The sequence below is a fragment of the Thunnus maccoyii genome, chromosome 11, assembly GCF_910596095.1.
Source record: "Thunnus maccoyii chromosome 11, fThuMac1.1, whole genome shotgun sequence".
Classification (NCBI taxonomy): domain Eukaryota; kingdom Metazoa; phylum Chordata; class Actinopteri; order Scombriformes; family Scombridae; genus Thunnus; species Thunnus maccoyii.
In genome coordinates, this window is record NC_056543.1 from 29,970,181 (window position 1) to 29,988,642 (window position 18,462).

Sequence of the window (18,462 nt, forward strand, 5' to 3'; positions counted from 1 at the left end):
TTTGTCTGTTTAACACCATGCCCAATTCTTTACTCAAGATACTGTATAAAATGGGCTGGGTGACACATATTTTAATTGCTATTTTAGTATTATAGGCGGGTTTCACAAAACACATTGTTATAACATGGTTGCTAATGTATTGATACTTTTAGTATTTAAAATTGTGCAATTATGGAAAAATGTACTTTTTAGATGTGAATTAGTATGAAACACTTGTCTTTGCAGTTCCATAACTTTGTTTTTACAACAGGACACATGCTTATAGGTGTAGCTAACACAGCTACCAGCAGTAATAACACTAACCTTGACTGTACCAATAAATAAGTTCTTGTTATTGGTGAGAAATGAGCTGATTCCTTCAGTGTCCCAGACCATGTGTAGGCAAAATGATTAAGAACATGGAGGCCCCCCCACTCTTTATACTGCCTTTTATATTCCTGCAGTTATATAAATAATATATACTGCCAGAAAATAAAATATGCTAGAAACCATAATGCTATAATTGGATATAAAAGGAGGAGTAAAAGTTTAGCAGCTGCATCAAAAAAGACTGTGCAGACATGTGATTCCCTGACATACCTGTCAACTGTTTGTCTTTTTTTTCTTTTTTCAAATTATTTAAACGGATGCATTTTCCATCCAAAACCATCTGTCTGCCTACTTTGTCAAACCTGAATTACATGCAAGTGGCAGCTGCAAGTCACACACTGGAACTCAAATGGCCCAATATAATGCGCTTCCGAAACAGAGGAACTTTTACATAGTTCTAAAAACTGTTGGAGGAACAACGCCCTTTTTATTGTGTCTGCACTGTAGGAACTGGGAACTACAGTATTTCTTAGAACACTTTTTTAGCTTCTACTTCAGGGTAGGTACTCTCCCAGCACAAGAGGAACTTTGAGTGACGTAAGTGTAAGGTCATTGGTCCAGATGTAAGTGTATATTGATTGGTTGAACACATTTGCCAATGCAGCGCGACCCACAACCCATGACACACAACAAACACACAGCTCATATCATGGCGCTCTCTATCTTGTTGTTGTATCTCACGCAGAAGTGACATTGCTATACCAACTGCTGGCCGGTCACTTAAGCATTCCTATTGGTAGTGCGAAGGTATGTTCTCGGGGGAACTCCCCAGTGGGTACTTCCTCTCAGGGAGTCCCCAGAACTGTTTGGTCTGAAAGCATCTATTCATTTACCCATTGAACAAAGCATTGATCACAGAGCCTGACAAACTGTTGCACTCCTCTTTAAACCAGCTATAAACACACGATAACAGAGTGAGCTCTCTTACAATAAACCAGCGTTCAAATCTGATTTAACTGCGACATGACTGCGACACCTCTGAGTCACCGTGGTTCTTAGTTTGTTCTTTATACAGTACATCCCAAATTGGACAAAAAGCACTTTCCTTGGCTGGCCATTTCCAAATGTACTCTGGGCTGGAAGGTACATAGTTGGTAATTGGAGCATGTTCCACCCTCACAAATCCTGTACCAAAGCCTATACCTCTTAACTTACTTATACTTGTCCATTGAACTTGCTTTCTCCTATGTTTTCCTGCAGGAGCGTCTCCTGCTCTCAGTGCTTCCCCGCCATGTTGCCATGGAGATGAAAGCTGACATAAACGCCAAGCAGGAGGACATGATGTTTCACAAGATCTACATCCAGAAGCACGACAATGTCAGGTACCATCAGGGGCTGTTTGAGTATCTTAAAAAGAACTCTATAAATAAAAGGAATTATTATTGGTATTAGTTGTGAGTTCTCTCGAGCTCTCGAGACATTTGAGCTTCTTTGCTATACTTTCATGATCAATTAATGTTAGCTAAGCTTTCTGCTGTGGAAATAGTTCCAAGTAAAGTTAGAAATAACCAACAGTTACTGTATAAAGGCTTGAGGATGCACCACCGATGGTTGTATTCATGGGCATTTGTCAAAGATCATTCTGATCTGGATTATATTCAGCATGGCCCATATCTTTAATATTTCACTTGTATATTCATTATAATATATTCACTGATATTCACAGCTAATATTTACTTAGTTAAAATCAGTGCTTCCCAGTGACGACTTAAAATGAAGCAATGTCTCCTTGTAACCCCTCATTAGGGTGAACATGAGCTTTAAGTAATTCAACTAAAAAGTGATTTTTCTTTCTCTGATTTGTCTCAATGGAGGGATTTTAGCCTGAAGAGGTGAACCTGTCCAGTTTTTAACAAGAGAAAAGACAAAAGAAATTATATAAAATGTGTTTTTCTTCTCCTATCACCTAATAACCACTCAGATTTATCTTGGGATCCCTTGATTTGATTTACACCTCTTCTTTAAATCATTGAGCCATATTTTTCTAACCCAGCGATTAATTTAAATCATGCAGCACATGGTATTTAATTTAAACTTGATTTGAATATTTTGTCATAGTTTATTTTAACAAAGTCTACAGTAACCTGAAAATCTGAAATGAATAGTTCCCAGTCTGGTGTAATCCAGTGTAAAAGAATCAGATCTGTTGTGTTTAAAAACTAAGTGTAAAATTTTAGTGCAACAGAATTGTACAATAAACCACAAATGAATCCAGGTTAATCCTGAATGGTGCAGCCCACCCACAGATAGCAGGGAGATAGACAGCCAGAGGCAGAGGAGGAGGGAAAGAGAGAAGTGCAGGCGTCGCCATGACAATAGGCTGCGTGGTATTTTTCAAGAGTATTTTCCACCTGTTTCAGTATCAGTAACCACACAGAATGAAATATCAGTTGTATGAAATTAATTTTAAAAAATGTCAACCAAAACCCAGGGTAAACTCAGACCACCATATTTTACCTTTTATTTTATTACAATGATGTAAACAATGGATTTATGTCTTTAAGATTTATTTCAACCTGAAAAGCTGGTTCTTCAAAAATTATAACACATTCCAAAACAAAGGAGCTGTGTTGATATCCCAAAAGGTATTAAGTTTACTCCACACAATGACAGATACTATATTTCACGCTTTCAGTTTTACTGTAATACCATCACCAGGAGGAGCTGGAGTTGAAATAACACCTCTGTACCTTAGGTGTGTCAGCTGGTTGCTCTGTAATGTTAGTTATGCTGATAATAAAAAACTGAAACTGGAACACACACCTGTTCTAGTGAGGTGCTGGCTGGCAGGCAGACATCAGAAAAATAACAGGAAAGCCAAACACTCATAACTCTGATGCATTTATTTCAACAAATGAAGATTAATGTTTCTGCAAACTGCTTTCTTCAGGATAAAATTCAGCAGCCACCTGACTGGTATTTATACCAACTGGGACATGTGCTGCAAATTTACAACATTGGGGCAAGAGACTCAAGCCTGCATAATCAATAAACTAACCAGTACAAACCAGAAAAAAAAACAGGACAAGAGTTGTACAAAACATTGTACATTCAAATGATGAAACAATCGAAAAGATAAATCTATGTCTATCTAAAAAATGCTACTATTCAATATATTATTGTAATGAATCAGCTTCCCAACACCTCTACCTCCTCCTGATAATGATTTTAAGGTAAAAACTTAAAACAGCAAACATGCCTCTGTCATTGTCTGGAGTAACTTTAGTTTCATAATGTGGCATATTATATATCTACTAAATTCTACTAAATATGTATTGAGTAAGTGAGCTTTGAGGTTCATTACTAACCTTGGAAATAGTTTGAAAAAAAGAAAAGAAAGTACCACTCACTGGCACTTTGGTGCGTTTGTTCAGTTGTCATTGAAATGGTTTAGTTCTTATCATGTGATCTAAAGGGCAATCCACACATAGAGCATTTTGACTCTCAAAGAACAGATGTGCTTCACTTTCTGCACTTTCTGTCTGGCTGCTGTCCTCTCAGCTGGCTCTGATGACAGTGACGGCTGAACGTAGGACAGAGTCAATATTAATTGAACAGATGGATGCTTATGTGTCACTCACATCTGGCATTTGATGTGGATTCACAGTAAGTATGGAATTTCCGTCATGTGATAACAGGCAGATGTATATGATGTGGGGATCAAAAAAACCCCTGTCTCTATTCAAAGATACCCTCTGGCATCAGATGTGAAAGACCTCCTTGATCTTTCTCCGGAAACTCTCTATTGATGACTTTGACCCCTTTCTAGTCAATGCGTTGACCGATAATTGTTCCGACATTTACAGACGGCGGATGTTGTTTGTTTTTGCGGTGTTCATTCAGTCTCTTGTCCAGGGTTCTTGCAGTTTGTGATGCAGTGTTGAGCAAGTGGTTTACCTTACATGGGTGCATATGATTTCGTAACTGTGGATGCAGATCATTTACTTACTTAAAACATAGGAGATCATTATATACTGTGTAAGCCCACAGGGCTGATGCAGTTGAACAGCTGTGGTTAGGTGTGGCACCACCCTGTGGAGTAAGAAAACACTACATCAAGGTGATACTGAGCAACTGACTTCTTAGTTGTGTGTACATATGTGTGTGTGTGTGTGTGTGTGTGTGTGTGCACTTGCATTATTTATGTTATGGCGACATAAATCTGTTTACGGTCGCATTGTGGAGATTGTTTCTTTTTGGGGACAAAAAGTAAGTCCTCATAATGTAAATCATTACATTTTTGGGTGAAGACTTGGTTTAAGGTTAGGGTTAGGGTTAGGGTTAGGCATGTAGTAGATATTGTTAGGGTCAGCGTAAGTCTCTAGGAAATCAATGTAAGTCAATGTAATCCTCTGAAGTGATGGAAACAAGATTGTGTGTTTGTTTGTGGGGAAACAACAGCCTGAGTATCATACTGTGCAGTTGGAGTTTTATGGCCTGTAGCTTTCACAGTCAGGTGGAAGCTCAAAGCTTAATACATAATGGGTGCTATTGAAGCTCTTTATCACTTTGATGTGTCTCTTTGAAACCTCACAGGATAGAGCATCAGGTCATGTACTCAGAGCTTGCATACACAAAGGTCTTTTATCACTATTAATGCGATCATTATCAGGAATTATCCCTTTTTTTTTGTTGCCTAATTTTAAGAGCTCAATATAAGTAAGAGTGTTTTAGGAGAGTGGGAAGGGGTGAAAAATTTAGATATTGCCAGGGCATGTGACAGAAGTTGTTGTTACTGAAACCAATGTGCACCGAGCCACATGAGCGTACAATACACTTGTGTTGTGCAATTGAGAGGCAAATTCCAAGAAGGTCATGTTGGATCAGTGTGGATGTGTTCACTACTGTAGCTGTCAAGCGTTAACAAAATTCATGTTACATGACATGTTAACTCATTCTTACCTGTGTTACCCTTTACGTAATTAGAAAAGACAGACTGTTAGAAATCTGCAGTTTCAGCTGGACCAAAGCAAAATCAAGAGGCAAAGAAAGGTGTTAGTTTGGTATGTTCTACTTTAGCTTTTTATCTGACTCACAGGGGAGTAGGCGGCACATAAGCAGCATCTGCTACACTTGGCAGATTTCTATCTGTGGTCATGAGTGTGTGGTTAATGGCTAGCTTACCAGGTGTGACCGTGCTTGTCGGGGAGCGGCAGTGGCTTTTGGTAATTGGGGCTCCGCTGAGAGGCCGAGTAACAACAGGAAGAGAAGTGACAGCTCCCACTGCTACGATTAAAGAGTAAGAGAGGACACAGAGGAAGGTGGAGAGGTAAAGAGGGACTAGCCTGGGGCATAGAGCTCACACAGTCTCTACCCAACTGCCTATACTCTATTGCTCAATAATACCAGGTATGAGATTAGTTCATTTTTCGCAGATTTACCATGACAGGCACATAATTGTATCCTTTGAAGCACAAAGTAGTCCATGATAGTTTAAAGATCCCCTCCAGGCATGTTTAAAGATGTATATAAAATACTCTACTTTGAATAAGAATGTGTGTCTCATATGCTTTTTCTTTTTTTTTTGGACAAAAAAGTTCAATTATCTTGTTAAAATCCTGGAAGTGGCATCTACTTCTGCCTCATTAAAAATTCAGAATCTATCAATATGCAAATATATTTCATTTCAGAAGTTTAACTGCTGGAGATGTCTCCTACTTCACTGTTAAGTCCATTCTCAGTGTTTGTGCACTGGAGGCTTCAAGTTTTCACATCACACTTTTGTAAGTTGAATATTGGACCATGATTGGCTTCCAACCTATTTGTGATGTCACAAATCATGCTTCTTGGCCCACCTCTTAAAATCTTAATGTACTGTTATTAAAGTCAGTTAAGGCATTGCAATGAATGAGGTACCTGGGTAGTACAGGGAAAAAGCATTTGTCTACCTCTGTAGAGCCCCAAGTTCAATTCAGTTCAAGCAACAGTGCCTCCAGCTTGACCCTACCATGCACAGTTAGTTGGTGTGTGGGAAGATCATGAGGAATCTACAGTCTTCTGGTTGGTCTGTCTACACTGCACAGCTGTTCAGTCAAAGCTTTCAAGTCCAAGTCATTAGTAGCTCAAAACAAATCCAAGTGTTTCAGAGCCAGTCACAAGGTCTCAAGTCTTTGAGGAAATAGGAAAGAGACACAGTAGTAAAGAGGAAGGAGGGTAAGTCCTCCAAGTCTCTAAATTCACGACCATTACAATAAAATAGCATTTGCAAAATTTCCTAAAAAAAAGTCTCAAAACCTCACTTTTGTGATTTAAGTCTTAAATCTCAAGTCTATGGCTCTTCTACACTGTTTCCTTCTGTCTTGAGAGAAATGGAGAGATATAGAAAAGATGAATATGCCTGAATGACTATATCTTTTATGTATCTTTTTTCTTTTAAAGGTAACTCTATAAATGCGTAAATTTGAAGATAAGTGGGTACCATTTAAGATACTATTATACTATAGTGATTTGGAGCTATTGAACAAATGGTTCCTTAATGTTATTGTACTTGTTCAGAGTTGTGGCCACGCAACAAGCTTTTGTACCCCAAAGGTGCAGTTGTGCTCTACCTTTTCCTGTGACTGTGGCACCCTACATGTGTTTGTCCTCTGGAGTAAAATGATGTCCTGTGGCTTCAGCAATGAGGCCATGCAATGTGTGCTGACAAAAGTATTATGCAAGAGGGCTTTGGGGCGGATGTTTTGATGCTGTCGGGTTGCCCTGTGAGCATTCGGGAAATATTCTCAAACAGAACACTGTGGATGTAACTGCTGTTGTTTTTATGTAGGCCAGCAGCACCCTGAAGAGAGAGACATGGAAAGAACATTGCATAAATTAGAGGAACTGACCTTACCTTTGTTCTCCATGTACTTACTAATTGAAGTGAGGACAAGAATCGATAGAAAAAAACGCATGGTTTTAGTTTGTGTGATGCAGTTAATTATGCACGTGTCTGTTACATAATGCCGTTCTGTTGCTGGTGTTGGAGCGAGGCCTGACCTGAGAATCTGTTCTTGGTGAACAGGCAGCAATACACATGCATGCAGCACACAAAGTGTTTAAATCATGATGTTCATTGCCTTTAAACATACTTTATACTTTAAGCTGAGATCTGTCATCTAACCGGGGTGACAAAAACGCATCATCCACTCTAAGTAGGTGTCCAGATGCTGATACATTTACTTTAAGAGGGATGAGAAGGAGGGCAGCATAAACACACACTGTTTGCAAACAAGCAAAGAATGAGTTCATTTAGGGGGTGAAACAAGGTTGGCCAAGAATCTAAAAAAGATAGGAAACACAGACTGAGGGGTTACCCAGAAAGAAAGGAACAGGAAATGAAAACAGTAATGGATGGAATGGGTAATAGATATATGTGAATGTAATGATGAAGGGAGCGACAGAGAAAGAGAAGCAGGAAAGTCTGAGCCAGACAACGATGAAAAAGGATTGAAGGGTTTGTGGGAGTTTATTTCCTGGCTGAGGTTAGTGAGCCACCAGCAGCTGGCTGGCGGCAGTGCTAGTGGCAGACGCGAGGGGATCACAGGGTCAGGCAGCGCAAGCGCAGTACAACTTTGGTTCAGCTGAGATTTGGCCCAGAACAGGTTTTGCAGCAGTGGCTCTTAAAACAGGAAAAAGGACTGCCTATATACTGTATTATTCTCTATATGTCTTCCATTTTTCCATGTTTCCTCTTGCTAAGAAGCGTAACTGTTGTATTAGCTGGACACAGGCGATTTAAACATCTACGCCGCTGCTGCCTCTGATGAAGACTTGCTTTATGTTGAAACATGGATGAGCAGATGTTAGAGGCGCAGGGGCTCAAATTCATAGAATAATTAAATAAATAGGATGACTACTTTTGTGACGCTGTTAAAGGGATATTAAAATGTATGTAGGCTATTTAAAACAAACCCATGACTGACGTTGGTTCAAACACAGCTACATGACAGTTAATTAATGATACATGCAAAGAAATGAAGTGTATTTTAATAAATTCTCCTCACATGTTAACCAGCTCAACTCTTACCTACTGTAGCCCTCTGACTGACATCCTCACTTGCAGAAACTCAGCTTAATACTGCTGACAAAGATGCATTTCCTCTGGCTGCATGGCTGCCTCTCTCACCTCCATATTCATCTCTTACCACCTCTCCATAAAAGACATAATTGCTTCAGTAATAACAGCCAATAAGAAGATGCTGATATTGTGTGGCTACGATTCTATTACTGTGTGCCAACATATTAGTTTAATATAATTCACATATCATGATACTGAGGCTCAGAAGACATCATACATTTAAGCCACAATTCTAAAAAGCAACATGTAAGCTTTAGATAAGGTGTATTGGACATTGGTTTATAAAAGATTTTAACAGTTAACATTTCCTCACCATACACCAGTTGAGCAAACATAACATATAAAATACAAAGAAAGGAAATATGTATTTTTACTGTAGTAATTGTACATTAGGCATTACTTTAATGGCTGACAGTAATAACACAAACACAATAACATCACTGCTAACTATAGTTAATGATGCTAGAATCTCTGATTAACTTAGCCAACATTGAACGTTCCTCATTGGCTGCTTGTTACAGAAGGGAGGAAAACTTATCATATCATTGTTATCTTGTAGCTTGTGGAGGATAAAGATGCAAACCTTTTTCATAACTTTATAACTAATTTAAACAACTTGGAGAAATGTGTGACATGACATATCCATATTATGGATGTATTATAAGAGAAAATCTAAATCTCTCTTTTCATGAGTGTACTGGCCAAGAGGCTGCAGTGAGACTGGTGTAGAGACCAGCATCACAAAATATACATCATAACACCAAAAGATGAACATCAGAGAATAAAAAAAATTTGATTTTATATCATTATTAGAATCACACCATAAAACAACCTAAAAGCAGTATTAAACCTTCACACAATAAGATGACCATCACATCATTCTTACATAGAGTGGGCTGAGATATATACAGTATACTGTGTAGTGAGGACTTAATGTCTGCCCTGGCTTCAAAGGACAGAACCATTCACACATGTTAAATGTATGACATAAATATTGTGGTCGTATCCCAACAATGGCTTTATAAATAGCAGCATGTGCCTCAGCCTACATGAGGTTAAAGAGAACCACACCATCTGAGCATACAGAGTACACTGATGACTTAAGGCTTTGTATTGACAGACCTCAAACCTTCTGTGTGAAGCCTGCACAGCCTTTTTCTCTAATCTTGTGGGATGACGTTAATAAGTGAGCAGTGCAGCTACTTTTTAACATTTAACAGTCACAGGATTTAGGATATTCTGAATTCATTTGCAAATTATAAACTGATCTGAAACCAAACAGAGAGTCACAGATTTATCTGCAAGGCATTCAGCTTTTTTTCTCAGAACTTACTGTGTGGTTATCATTGTTAATCATCATGTTACCACTTTTGGTAAAATTCACGGGATTAAATAACTTTGAAACAAGCTCACCCGTTCAGTTCAGGATCTCTGCTGTACTCACTGAGAAAGGCAAAAATCTCCAGGATTCATACCTACCGTTGAGTTATCAAGAAGGTAACGATGAAATGTGACTTCAAGACCACAGGTCCCTCTCTCAGGGGGTACATCTGCTATTAAATGTTTACTTTACCAATTCAGCATTGCACTGCTATAACATTGTCATTGGAGTTTTCAGCTCCAACTGATGTTGACTTTAGTGACATTACTTGAGGTAATGTATCAGACTTTGCCCAGCCACAAAAGGCTTTCTACAACGTTTTTTCCCATATATAGTACTACTAGGAAACGCATCGGTCAACTAATAAATTTGTTCTTCATACTACAAGTGTTGCTGGAGTTTTCATCTCTCCATATATAGCACTCCCCAGGAACTGTAAACAGACTGAAATGGTCATGAAAGCTGAAGCTTTTTGTAAATTACTTGGCTTGCTGATTATTTATATGTAATAGTTATCATATGAAGGCTGTCTTTCATTCCTGCTTGTGAGCACAAGTAGGCAAGAGTGAAAAAACAGAAGCCTCTAGTTATAGAGTATAGCCTCTAGTCTGTGTCATGAAATCGCAAAGAGATGCGTCATATTGTTCAACGACTGCGTGAAAATGAACACAAGGAGCCTAGGAAACTGACCCAACAATTAGGGCTCCTCATTCATTATAATAATAATGACAAATCTAAATTTAATATGATGAAATAAAATCAAAAATCCAGAGCACTATAGCTCAATTACTGTTTCATTTCAAGACCTGTCTAATATATTCCTCTTCAGACAAATCTGGTAGAGTTTAGTAATTTTACAGTGAGGCAACTTCTTTGTATTTTACATTTTTTCTACCATTATATATTTCTCTTCCATTTGTGACTTTATCCAACTTTGTTTTAATCTGTTATAACATATGTAGCCTGACTCAACAGTGAGTTAACACTGATGGAGAAGAGATTTGGTTGTCAGTTGTCTATCACAGTGCAGTGTTAAAGCTGATGTGTACGGTGTACAGTAAATGATAGCCCATAAGGAATAACACTAAATAAAAATCCAATGGCTGTCAGCTCAGTATGTTGAACTGTGTGTGCAGGACAGCTGACTTTATCTTCTGTCAGTGAGGCATATCATTTATCCAGACATGTGGCAGGATGTTTTTTTATGTATTAAGGCTGTGTGCTGCTTTCATATTGTTTTGTTTTGTGTGCCTATGTGTAATTATTAAGTGTGGATTTGGTCAGATTAGATCTGTGATTCTTAGCGACTGGGCTGCAGTGTAGCACTGAACTGTGCAGTGTTGGCCAAAGAAAACAGGCCCAAATTTCTCAGTAAGTGGTGAGATTTTTTTCTCTTTTTATTGATTAGTTGGCTAAGAGGCAGTTATAGCTTCATCACCCGTCTCTCTCTCTCTCTCTCTCTCTTTCACTCACGCTCATCATCGCAGGTTTATCTCAGCTGAGCAGCTTATTTCTGAAGGTGAAATAAATTGAATGAATTTATTTTGAATCAAAGGAGAACTCATCTGTAACCATGTGGTGAGGCATGTCTACAAGTTCATGTAGTGATAGCAGTGTACTCTTGAAACATTAAATGTTAGATTCCTACATCACCTATATGTTCAACCACTGAATTTTTGCCTCACAAAGCATGATGTCCTGGCGCTGCCTGTCTCACTCTACTGCTTTTGTAGCTTACCCCCACTGTTGCATCTGATGTTACATCAGGCCGTGGGCTTGCTCTCTGCTTCAGTGTGCCAGTAAGAAGTGTTCATCAGGACATCTGTGCATTTTGCACCAGTGTTGTTCCTGGGGGCTTGATAATTAATACATATATGGTCTTGTTTGTCTTGTTGTTTGTGTTGTTCCAAGCTGGTGCCCCGTTCATTCCAATGGAAGTTGTTCACGGGACACATGCTGAATAAGCTCTTCAGGCTTCCAGATTTTTGGGCCCATAAAGGTCTTCAAAACTTCTTCTTCTTCAAACTTTTTTTCAGATATCTTTTGTATTGATTGCATATGAGAAAAATGTGATCATGTGATCTGCAATTACTACTAATGATGATGCCATGAGCGTGACTGCCTCAAACGAATTTTGGGAAATATAGGGAAATTACTAAGCACTACTGTGTGCTTAGATACATGTCTGATTCAATTGTGTGTGTTAAATGTGACACTACTAATGTGATTACTGAAGGTGCACTACAGTTTGTCTCACTTTTAATTCTGATACAAAGAGGTTTGGTACAAATATGCATTAAGAGCAAGTGACTTAAAGTGTCTTGGTCAATCATCTTTATACCCATACTCACCTCTAATCCTTCCAGAGTATGCCATCACTCCCTCCCTCTCTCGTTTTCCTCCATCACCACTGCTTCTACCCAGAGAGACAGACCTGTGTCTGAGCTCAGACAGGTCGCTCAAGTGTCTGGTTTCACTCAACCTCCCATGCAACAGTTCACAGAAAGCAATCAATTATTCTCTGAAATGTGTTCCCTAGAGTGGGGACTCTTAATCCTTTTCAGCCCGAGACTCAAATTGAGTAAATTTAGGCATCTTGAAACGTAGGTTCATTAGAGCATCTGAGTGCTCTGGGCAAAGTCTGTGAACCCAGAAAAAACTTGCCATCACACTCAGATTAAATGAATGTCACATACCCAGAATATAAACTTACATTTTTTTTACATGCATATTTGAACATAAATGCCTGCACACCCTGCCCACACACACAAACACACTATGTTCTCTTGGCTGTGTAGCAGGCACCTACCCTGTGAGATTCATGTGAGATTCATGTGAGTTTGTTTGGTCTGAAACCTTTGTTTATTTATAGCTCTCTCTTCTCCTTCCTGGGGATCTGACTCACAAAGCGACTTCTAAATAGTCAGAGAACTGTTGCAATATCTGGCTTCACAAAATCAAACAATGACAATGCTGTTTGGACAAGTGTTATTATGTAGCTGGATACCAACAGGTTGCGTTAACCTGGGATTTTCTAATCCAGCTGTGAATGTGTTCACGTCATGTGTCAGCCATATGCAACATATACCATGGACAGATTAAGTTACTTTATTAATAACTGCAAGAAAACTGGGCTGTTGCAGGACCATGAGAGATTCATGGGTAAAAATACAATATAAAGCAGCATAATAAAGAAGTATAATAACAGAGTATGCATAAAAGCTGCTCTACTGGTTATAACTGATATTGAAATGATCACAAATTGGTTTGGGTATGTTTTTAAACCCATCTGCATCCACCTAATGTGGACATGTTTATCAAGGGGAAATGATAATGTAATGTAATTATTGAATATAAATATCTTGGTGTTATTTTAATCTCAGACCTTAATTTTCAGAAACACAAAAAGTGACAAAGGCAATTAAATACAATCTACAAAACATACAACACCTTTCACTTATTTACATTGTTGGACTCACGGTGGACACGTTGAAAAAAAAGGATCAAAATCAATGTAGCAAAACCAGATATATCATCTTTTTTGGGTCTGGTCTCCCATCCCCAGATTTTTTTTTTTTTTTTTATTTTCAGACTTGTTGTCTTCAGCCCCAACCAATGACCAATTTATCAGATCATCTGTAGCCACAAAAGGCTTTATATACATTTTATCACAAACTGTATGCAGCAGTACTCCCCAACACCTGTAAACAGACTTTAGTGTGTAAAATTGATAGAGATCCCTATTTAATGACCTGACCCAGCCTTTATTATATGACATGGTTGTGAGAACACCATAAAATGTTTTAGCATATCTTCCACAAAAGATTGTACTGTATTCTTTCATCATATTGCATTTAAGCAATTGCTTTTTTCTGTTAAACTCTCTGCCAGATGACTTTAAGAGTTATAGCTGAGTCAGGAATTTTAAAGCCAATTAAAAATTTGGCTAAAAGCAACTTGTTTCTAAAATCAATGAATTTTGCACTTTCATTCAGTCTTTTAATTTGGATAATATCTGTTTCATGTTTTGTGTGGCACTTTGTCAGTAGGGATGCATTACAGTGCATAACTTATGTGTCTTTAATCATGTGGTATTGTATTTTGTCACTGGATGTATGACTGGCAAGAAAAGTAGCTCTCATCTATAACTTAATTGACAACATCTACAAGTATGATGAATAAACTTACTATAGATGAGCTGGCAGGACTAAGCAACATATGCAAGAGCAGCAGCGACATGAATAATAAGCAGAGTGAGAGCATAGTGTCAGATTATGATGACTGCTGACTTATTTGACTGTGACTGAAAGAATCAGCAGAACACAGATCAGCGGATGGTCAGTTCTGCCTGACGTAGCACAGCGCCCTATTCAACAATATGAGCTACTTTCATAGCCAATTGGCCCACAAACACTACAAATACCTTTTAGAAAACATAACTCTGATATAATATTATATCTATGAAATAACAATTTCTGTATTTGAAGAAAATAGCTGGTCTCTGAACATTGTTGCCATGGAAACTGTGTTAATTCAGTAGTCTTCACTGATGCAGTTATTTTTGTGTGTCATTTATTTGAATGAAGTATTTTTGTTCATATCATATTGTACACGGAACTGTACCAATAAAGGTTATAATACTATCAGGGAATAGTAATGTTAGCTTTGCTGTTAAAGTCCAGCTGAAATTAAACAGCATTTTTTTGTCTGTTATCCGTCTACATAGATGGAGACCTTGTTTCCATACAGCTAATCAAATCTTGCATAAAGCAGTAACATGACATTCTATCATCGGCAGAGCAGACGGTCACACTGAGCCTGATTGCATCCTGCTACACAATACAAGAGCCATAGACTCTGAACAACAACCCACATTAGCTTTCCTGCTAAAGTCTCCTCCTTATCTAACTTACAAACATGAACACACGTCTTGTCCTGCAGCTTAGCTTGTTGAACAGGCCACCAAACCGAGGAAAAGTAAACTAGATAGTCAATTAGCTGCTCAGCTGCAGCACATTAAACAGCATGTAAGCATACTTGAAAATGTCTCTTTGACCCTGATGTTGGTTTGTTCCTTACTCCTCAATACTACTGCTAAAAACACACAGATTGCACGTGACTTATTAGCTACAGCACAAATTTGTTTACTTTGTCTTGTGATGCCCTGCTGGTGCCACTGGAGCTCAACCTGTCAGCTGTTGTAATTAAACACAGACACACCCATCTAGTTGGCTGAGGTGAAAAGACTTTTTTCCATTATTTTTTAATAATAAAAACTATTTACAGTACACTTGACACAAAGGAGTGATCACATGTGATTTCAGTTGGACTTTAAGAGTTGTGCATTACTTTTGTCATTTAACCTGCCTATCCACTATCATTTGCCATGAAAATCCAGTCTAACCTAAAGTCATGTATGGTGACACCCATATGTCATTCCAAAACCATGGGTATTAATCTAATGCTATGACAGCCTCCACTCTGGTTTCAGGCTTCCCACCAGATGTTGGAACCTGGCTGCAGGGATCTGCTCCCATACAGCCTCAAGAGCATTAGAGAGGTCCAACACTAGATTTTGGTGGTCAGGCTAGTTAGGTTCTTCCACACCAAACTGGGAAAACCATGCCTTTATGGACCTGGCTTTGTAGATAGGGGCATTGTCATGTTGAAACAGGAAAAGACCTTACCCAAATTGTTACCACAAAGGGGGAAGCATGCTATTGTGTAAGATATCACTGTATGCTTTAGCATTAATATGGGGCCCAGCCCAAACCATGAGAAACAGTACTGTCATCAGTTGATACATGCTCTTTATGTCAATTTTGCACCCTCTTTTACTGTTGCAGATCAGTTAGATTGCAAAAGGAATTTACATTTTTGTCCACACTTTCATCATAAAGAAATCTAGGACATTAATTAGAAACCAGTGAGGTAAATAAGATGAAGGTGGGAGAAAGGTTTAGATTTGGCTTAAAATGGTATTTTGATTTGATCATTGGGGATCATATAAATAGCTGAGTCAAGCTCCTTATAGGATCATTATTAACTGAAGGGGGAGGCAGTACGAAAGCAGCATTAAGTAGCAAAAGACAAGGCATGGTCTTGCCTTCTGAGTTTGACTTATGAGGTCCATCACATGTTTCACCCCAGGAAGAAATCAGTGACCAGAAAATAAATATGCTTATTGAAGAAAGAGAGGGTTGTAGGGTTGTATCTGTGAGTGAGCATGAGATGTGACTTTGTGTGGTAGAGGGTTATGATGTTTATAGAACAACTTGAGCCATTGAGGACAAGCTCGTGGGTCGTATATGTGAGTGTACGTGAGGCCAACCTGACTGTCACCCAGAGCTAATGCTGAGCCTATTATAGTCTCTACCTGAGAGAAATGATTCAGCCTGGTGAGATCATCTGCCCTGCTGCTGTGCCAGTGTTAGGAGAGTAATAAAAATGCCCCAATCATAAAAAGACCTTTACTGTATCAGTTTACCTTGTTCTCAGGGAAGGGACGCAAACTTTTTATATGTGCAAAGTTGCTCACAGGTCTCTCTCATACACACACACACACACACACAAACACACTTGAACTCACTCCCTGCTACTTTGCCAAGGCAAGACCTCATTAGCACAAATGCTATATAAAGTACTTTTCAACACTAGATTACAGGCATTGTGATACATTTAGACATGCCTATACAAAGTCGTCTCAGTCGTAATCTCACACCTTTCACTTCCATCGATGGCTTCAGTGGTACAATGACCAGTTTCATTTTACCTCTCTGAATTACCACCTAACAATTTCATGTACCTAATCTCTTTGCGGGTGAATTATACTGAACAATAAGCATGGTTTCTTTGTAATGAATGAATGAATCAAGTCTTTTACAAGATAAAGCAAAGCAGGAATGCTTAAAATGTTGCATGACAGCCTTAGGACTAATTCTAAATTAAATAGAAATCTATAGATTATAGCTCTGAAAGTAACACTGGTGTTATTTCATTTAATATTATGGAATGATGTCATGGAGAGACTAAAACTGACAAATTTATCCTTCTGGCAAGTATTGTCTGTGTAACAACAGCTTGATACACAGTACCTTATGCATTGTAGAACTTTGTTGTTGTCTACAAACTATTAAACACATAAAAGAGCCTTGCTGTTGCACAGGGTAACATGTTCCTTCACTCTGATAAACATGGCTGAGTTTATTACTCATCAAATTAGTAAAACAGTTTCACAGGGACACTTGTCCCTAAGCATGCTCAATGACATCTGCCTGACGTGAAACAGCTTTCCATCCAAATGTAGGGAGGCTGAAGCTCATCCCAGCTGACATTGGGCAAGAGGCTGGTTACACCCTGAACAGGTTGCCCGTCTGACACATAGAGATGAATCACCATTCGCACTCCGTTTCACACCTAGGAGTCGTCAGTTAACCTAACCAGTGTTTGGACTGTGGGTGGATAACTGAGAACCTGGAGGAAACCCACTCAGGCACAGGGCGGCTATGCAAAGTCCCCATAAAGAGGCCCCAGCATGTCCGAACTCAAAACTTTATTAGGCATATCTAGGCATCACTGTGCAGTAGCCCCACCAAGAAATTACTAAACATCCAACATATAAAATCCTGTCTGATTTACTTCATTTGGTCGCCCATATTCCGATTGATCAAGTGCAATAGTGCCCAATTGCCACAGCAACCTTCTTTGTACTGGAGTCAGCTGGGTGAGTTCATGTTCCTTACATCATGCATTTGCATTTGCATTGGTACACTGGCAGCGTGATTACAATTTTTCATGAAATAACCACATCAAGAGGAATCAGAAACTAGTGAAAATTAGGCAGTTGAGGCAGAGAGATAGAGAGAGAGGTAGAACAACCTGTGACATACAACGGTAGCTTCTCTGGTCCTCCTCACTCCTGGCAGTGCTGTTTGTGATGTTAGTCGCCCAGCAGTCAGAGGAGGTCGGAGGGTTTTTTTTTTAGATGGATTGCTATGACAGTGGAATTATAAGTTCTGATTTTGGTCTCTTCAGAGGAATTGGTGATCATTTTAAAAAGTTAAAATATTGCTAGTGTTCCCTTTAAAGAAGGCTTACATGGCTAGGGGTGATGCAGGGGACTGATTGCCAGTAGTGGTCCCTCTGGCCATGTGTTCCAACAAATACAACTCATTGTGTTCACCAGTGGGAAGATGGTGAGGGACCATGCTGCTCAACAACAACTCCTACTGGTTGGTTGAGAGTCTGGTAACGGGTGGAATAAGTGAAAGCTCCCATGAGTTACATATTCCTGTTGAAGCTTAACACTGGCGGATTCAAAACAGTGACTGGTGACAGCATGTGTTCTCATAGGTAGTACATGTCTGTCTACAGCCTCTGTATGCAAACAGTACAGTGAGCAGAGACGAGGACTGCCGTGCACAGGGAATTGGGAATTCCAAACTGGGATAACACAAAGGAAAATGTTCCAAATAAAGAATGTTGAATTGTGTCCCTCTTGTCTGTGTGTTTCTGCAGCATCTTATTCGCAGACATCGAGGGTTTCACCAGTCTGGCGTCCCAGTGCACAGCACAGGAGCTGGTGATGACTCTCAATGAACTCTTCGCTCGCTTTGACAAGCTGGCAGCGGTAAGGATGCAATCACACACATGT

General features: G+C 39.1%; 1 protein-coding gene across 4 annotated transcripts in view; it reads left to right on the forward strand.

The window, feature by feature from the left end:
* The window catches only part of adcy5 (adenylate cyclase 5), a 94,777-nt gene that overhangs the window by 42,832 nt on the left and 33,483 nt on the right, over window positions 1-18,462 (forward strand). For all 4 annotated transcript variants that reach the window (XR_006098668.1, XM_042425448.1, XM_042425450.1 and 1 more), the window contains exons 3-4: window positions 1,570-1,691; window positions 18,327-18,438. Coding sequence is in view for 3 of the 4 variants with exons in the window: in XM_042425448.1 (XP_042281382.1) it covers window positions 1,570-1,691; window positions 18,327-18,438 (234 nt within the window). In the remaining variant the exon portion in view is untranslated. The remainder of the gene's footprint in view (window positions 1-1,569; window positions 1,692-18,326; window positions 18,439-18,462) is intronic.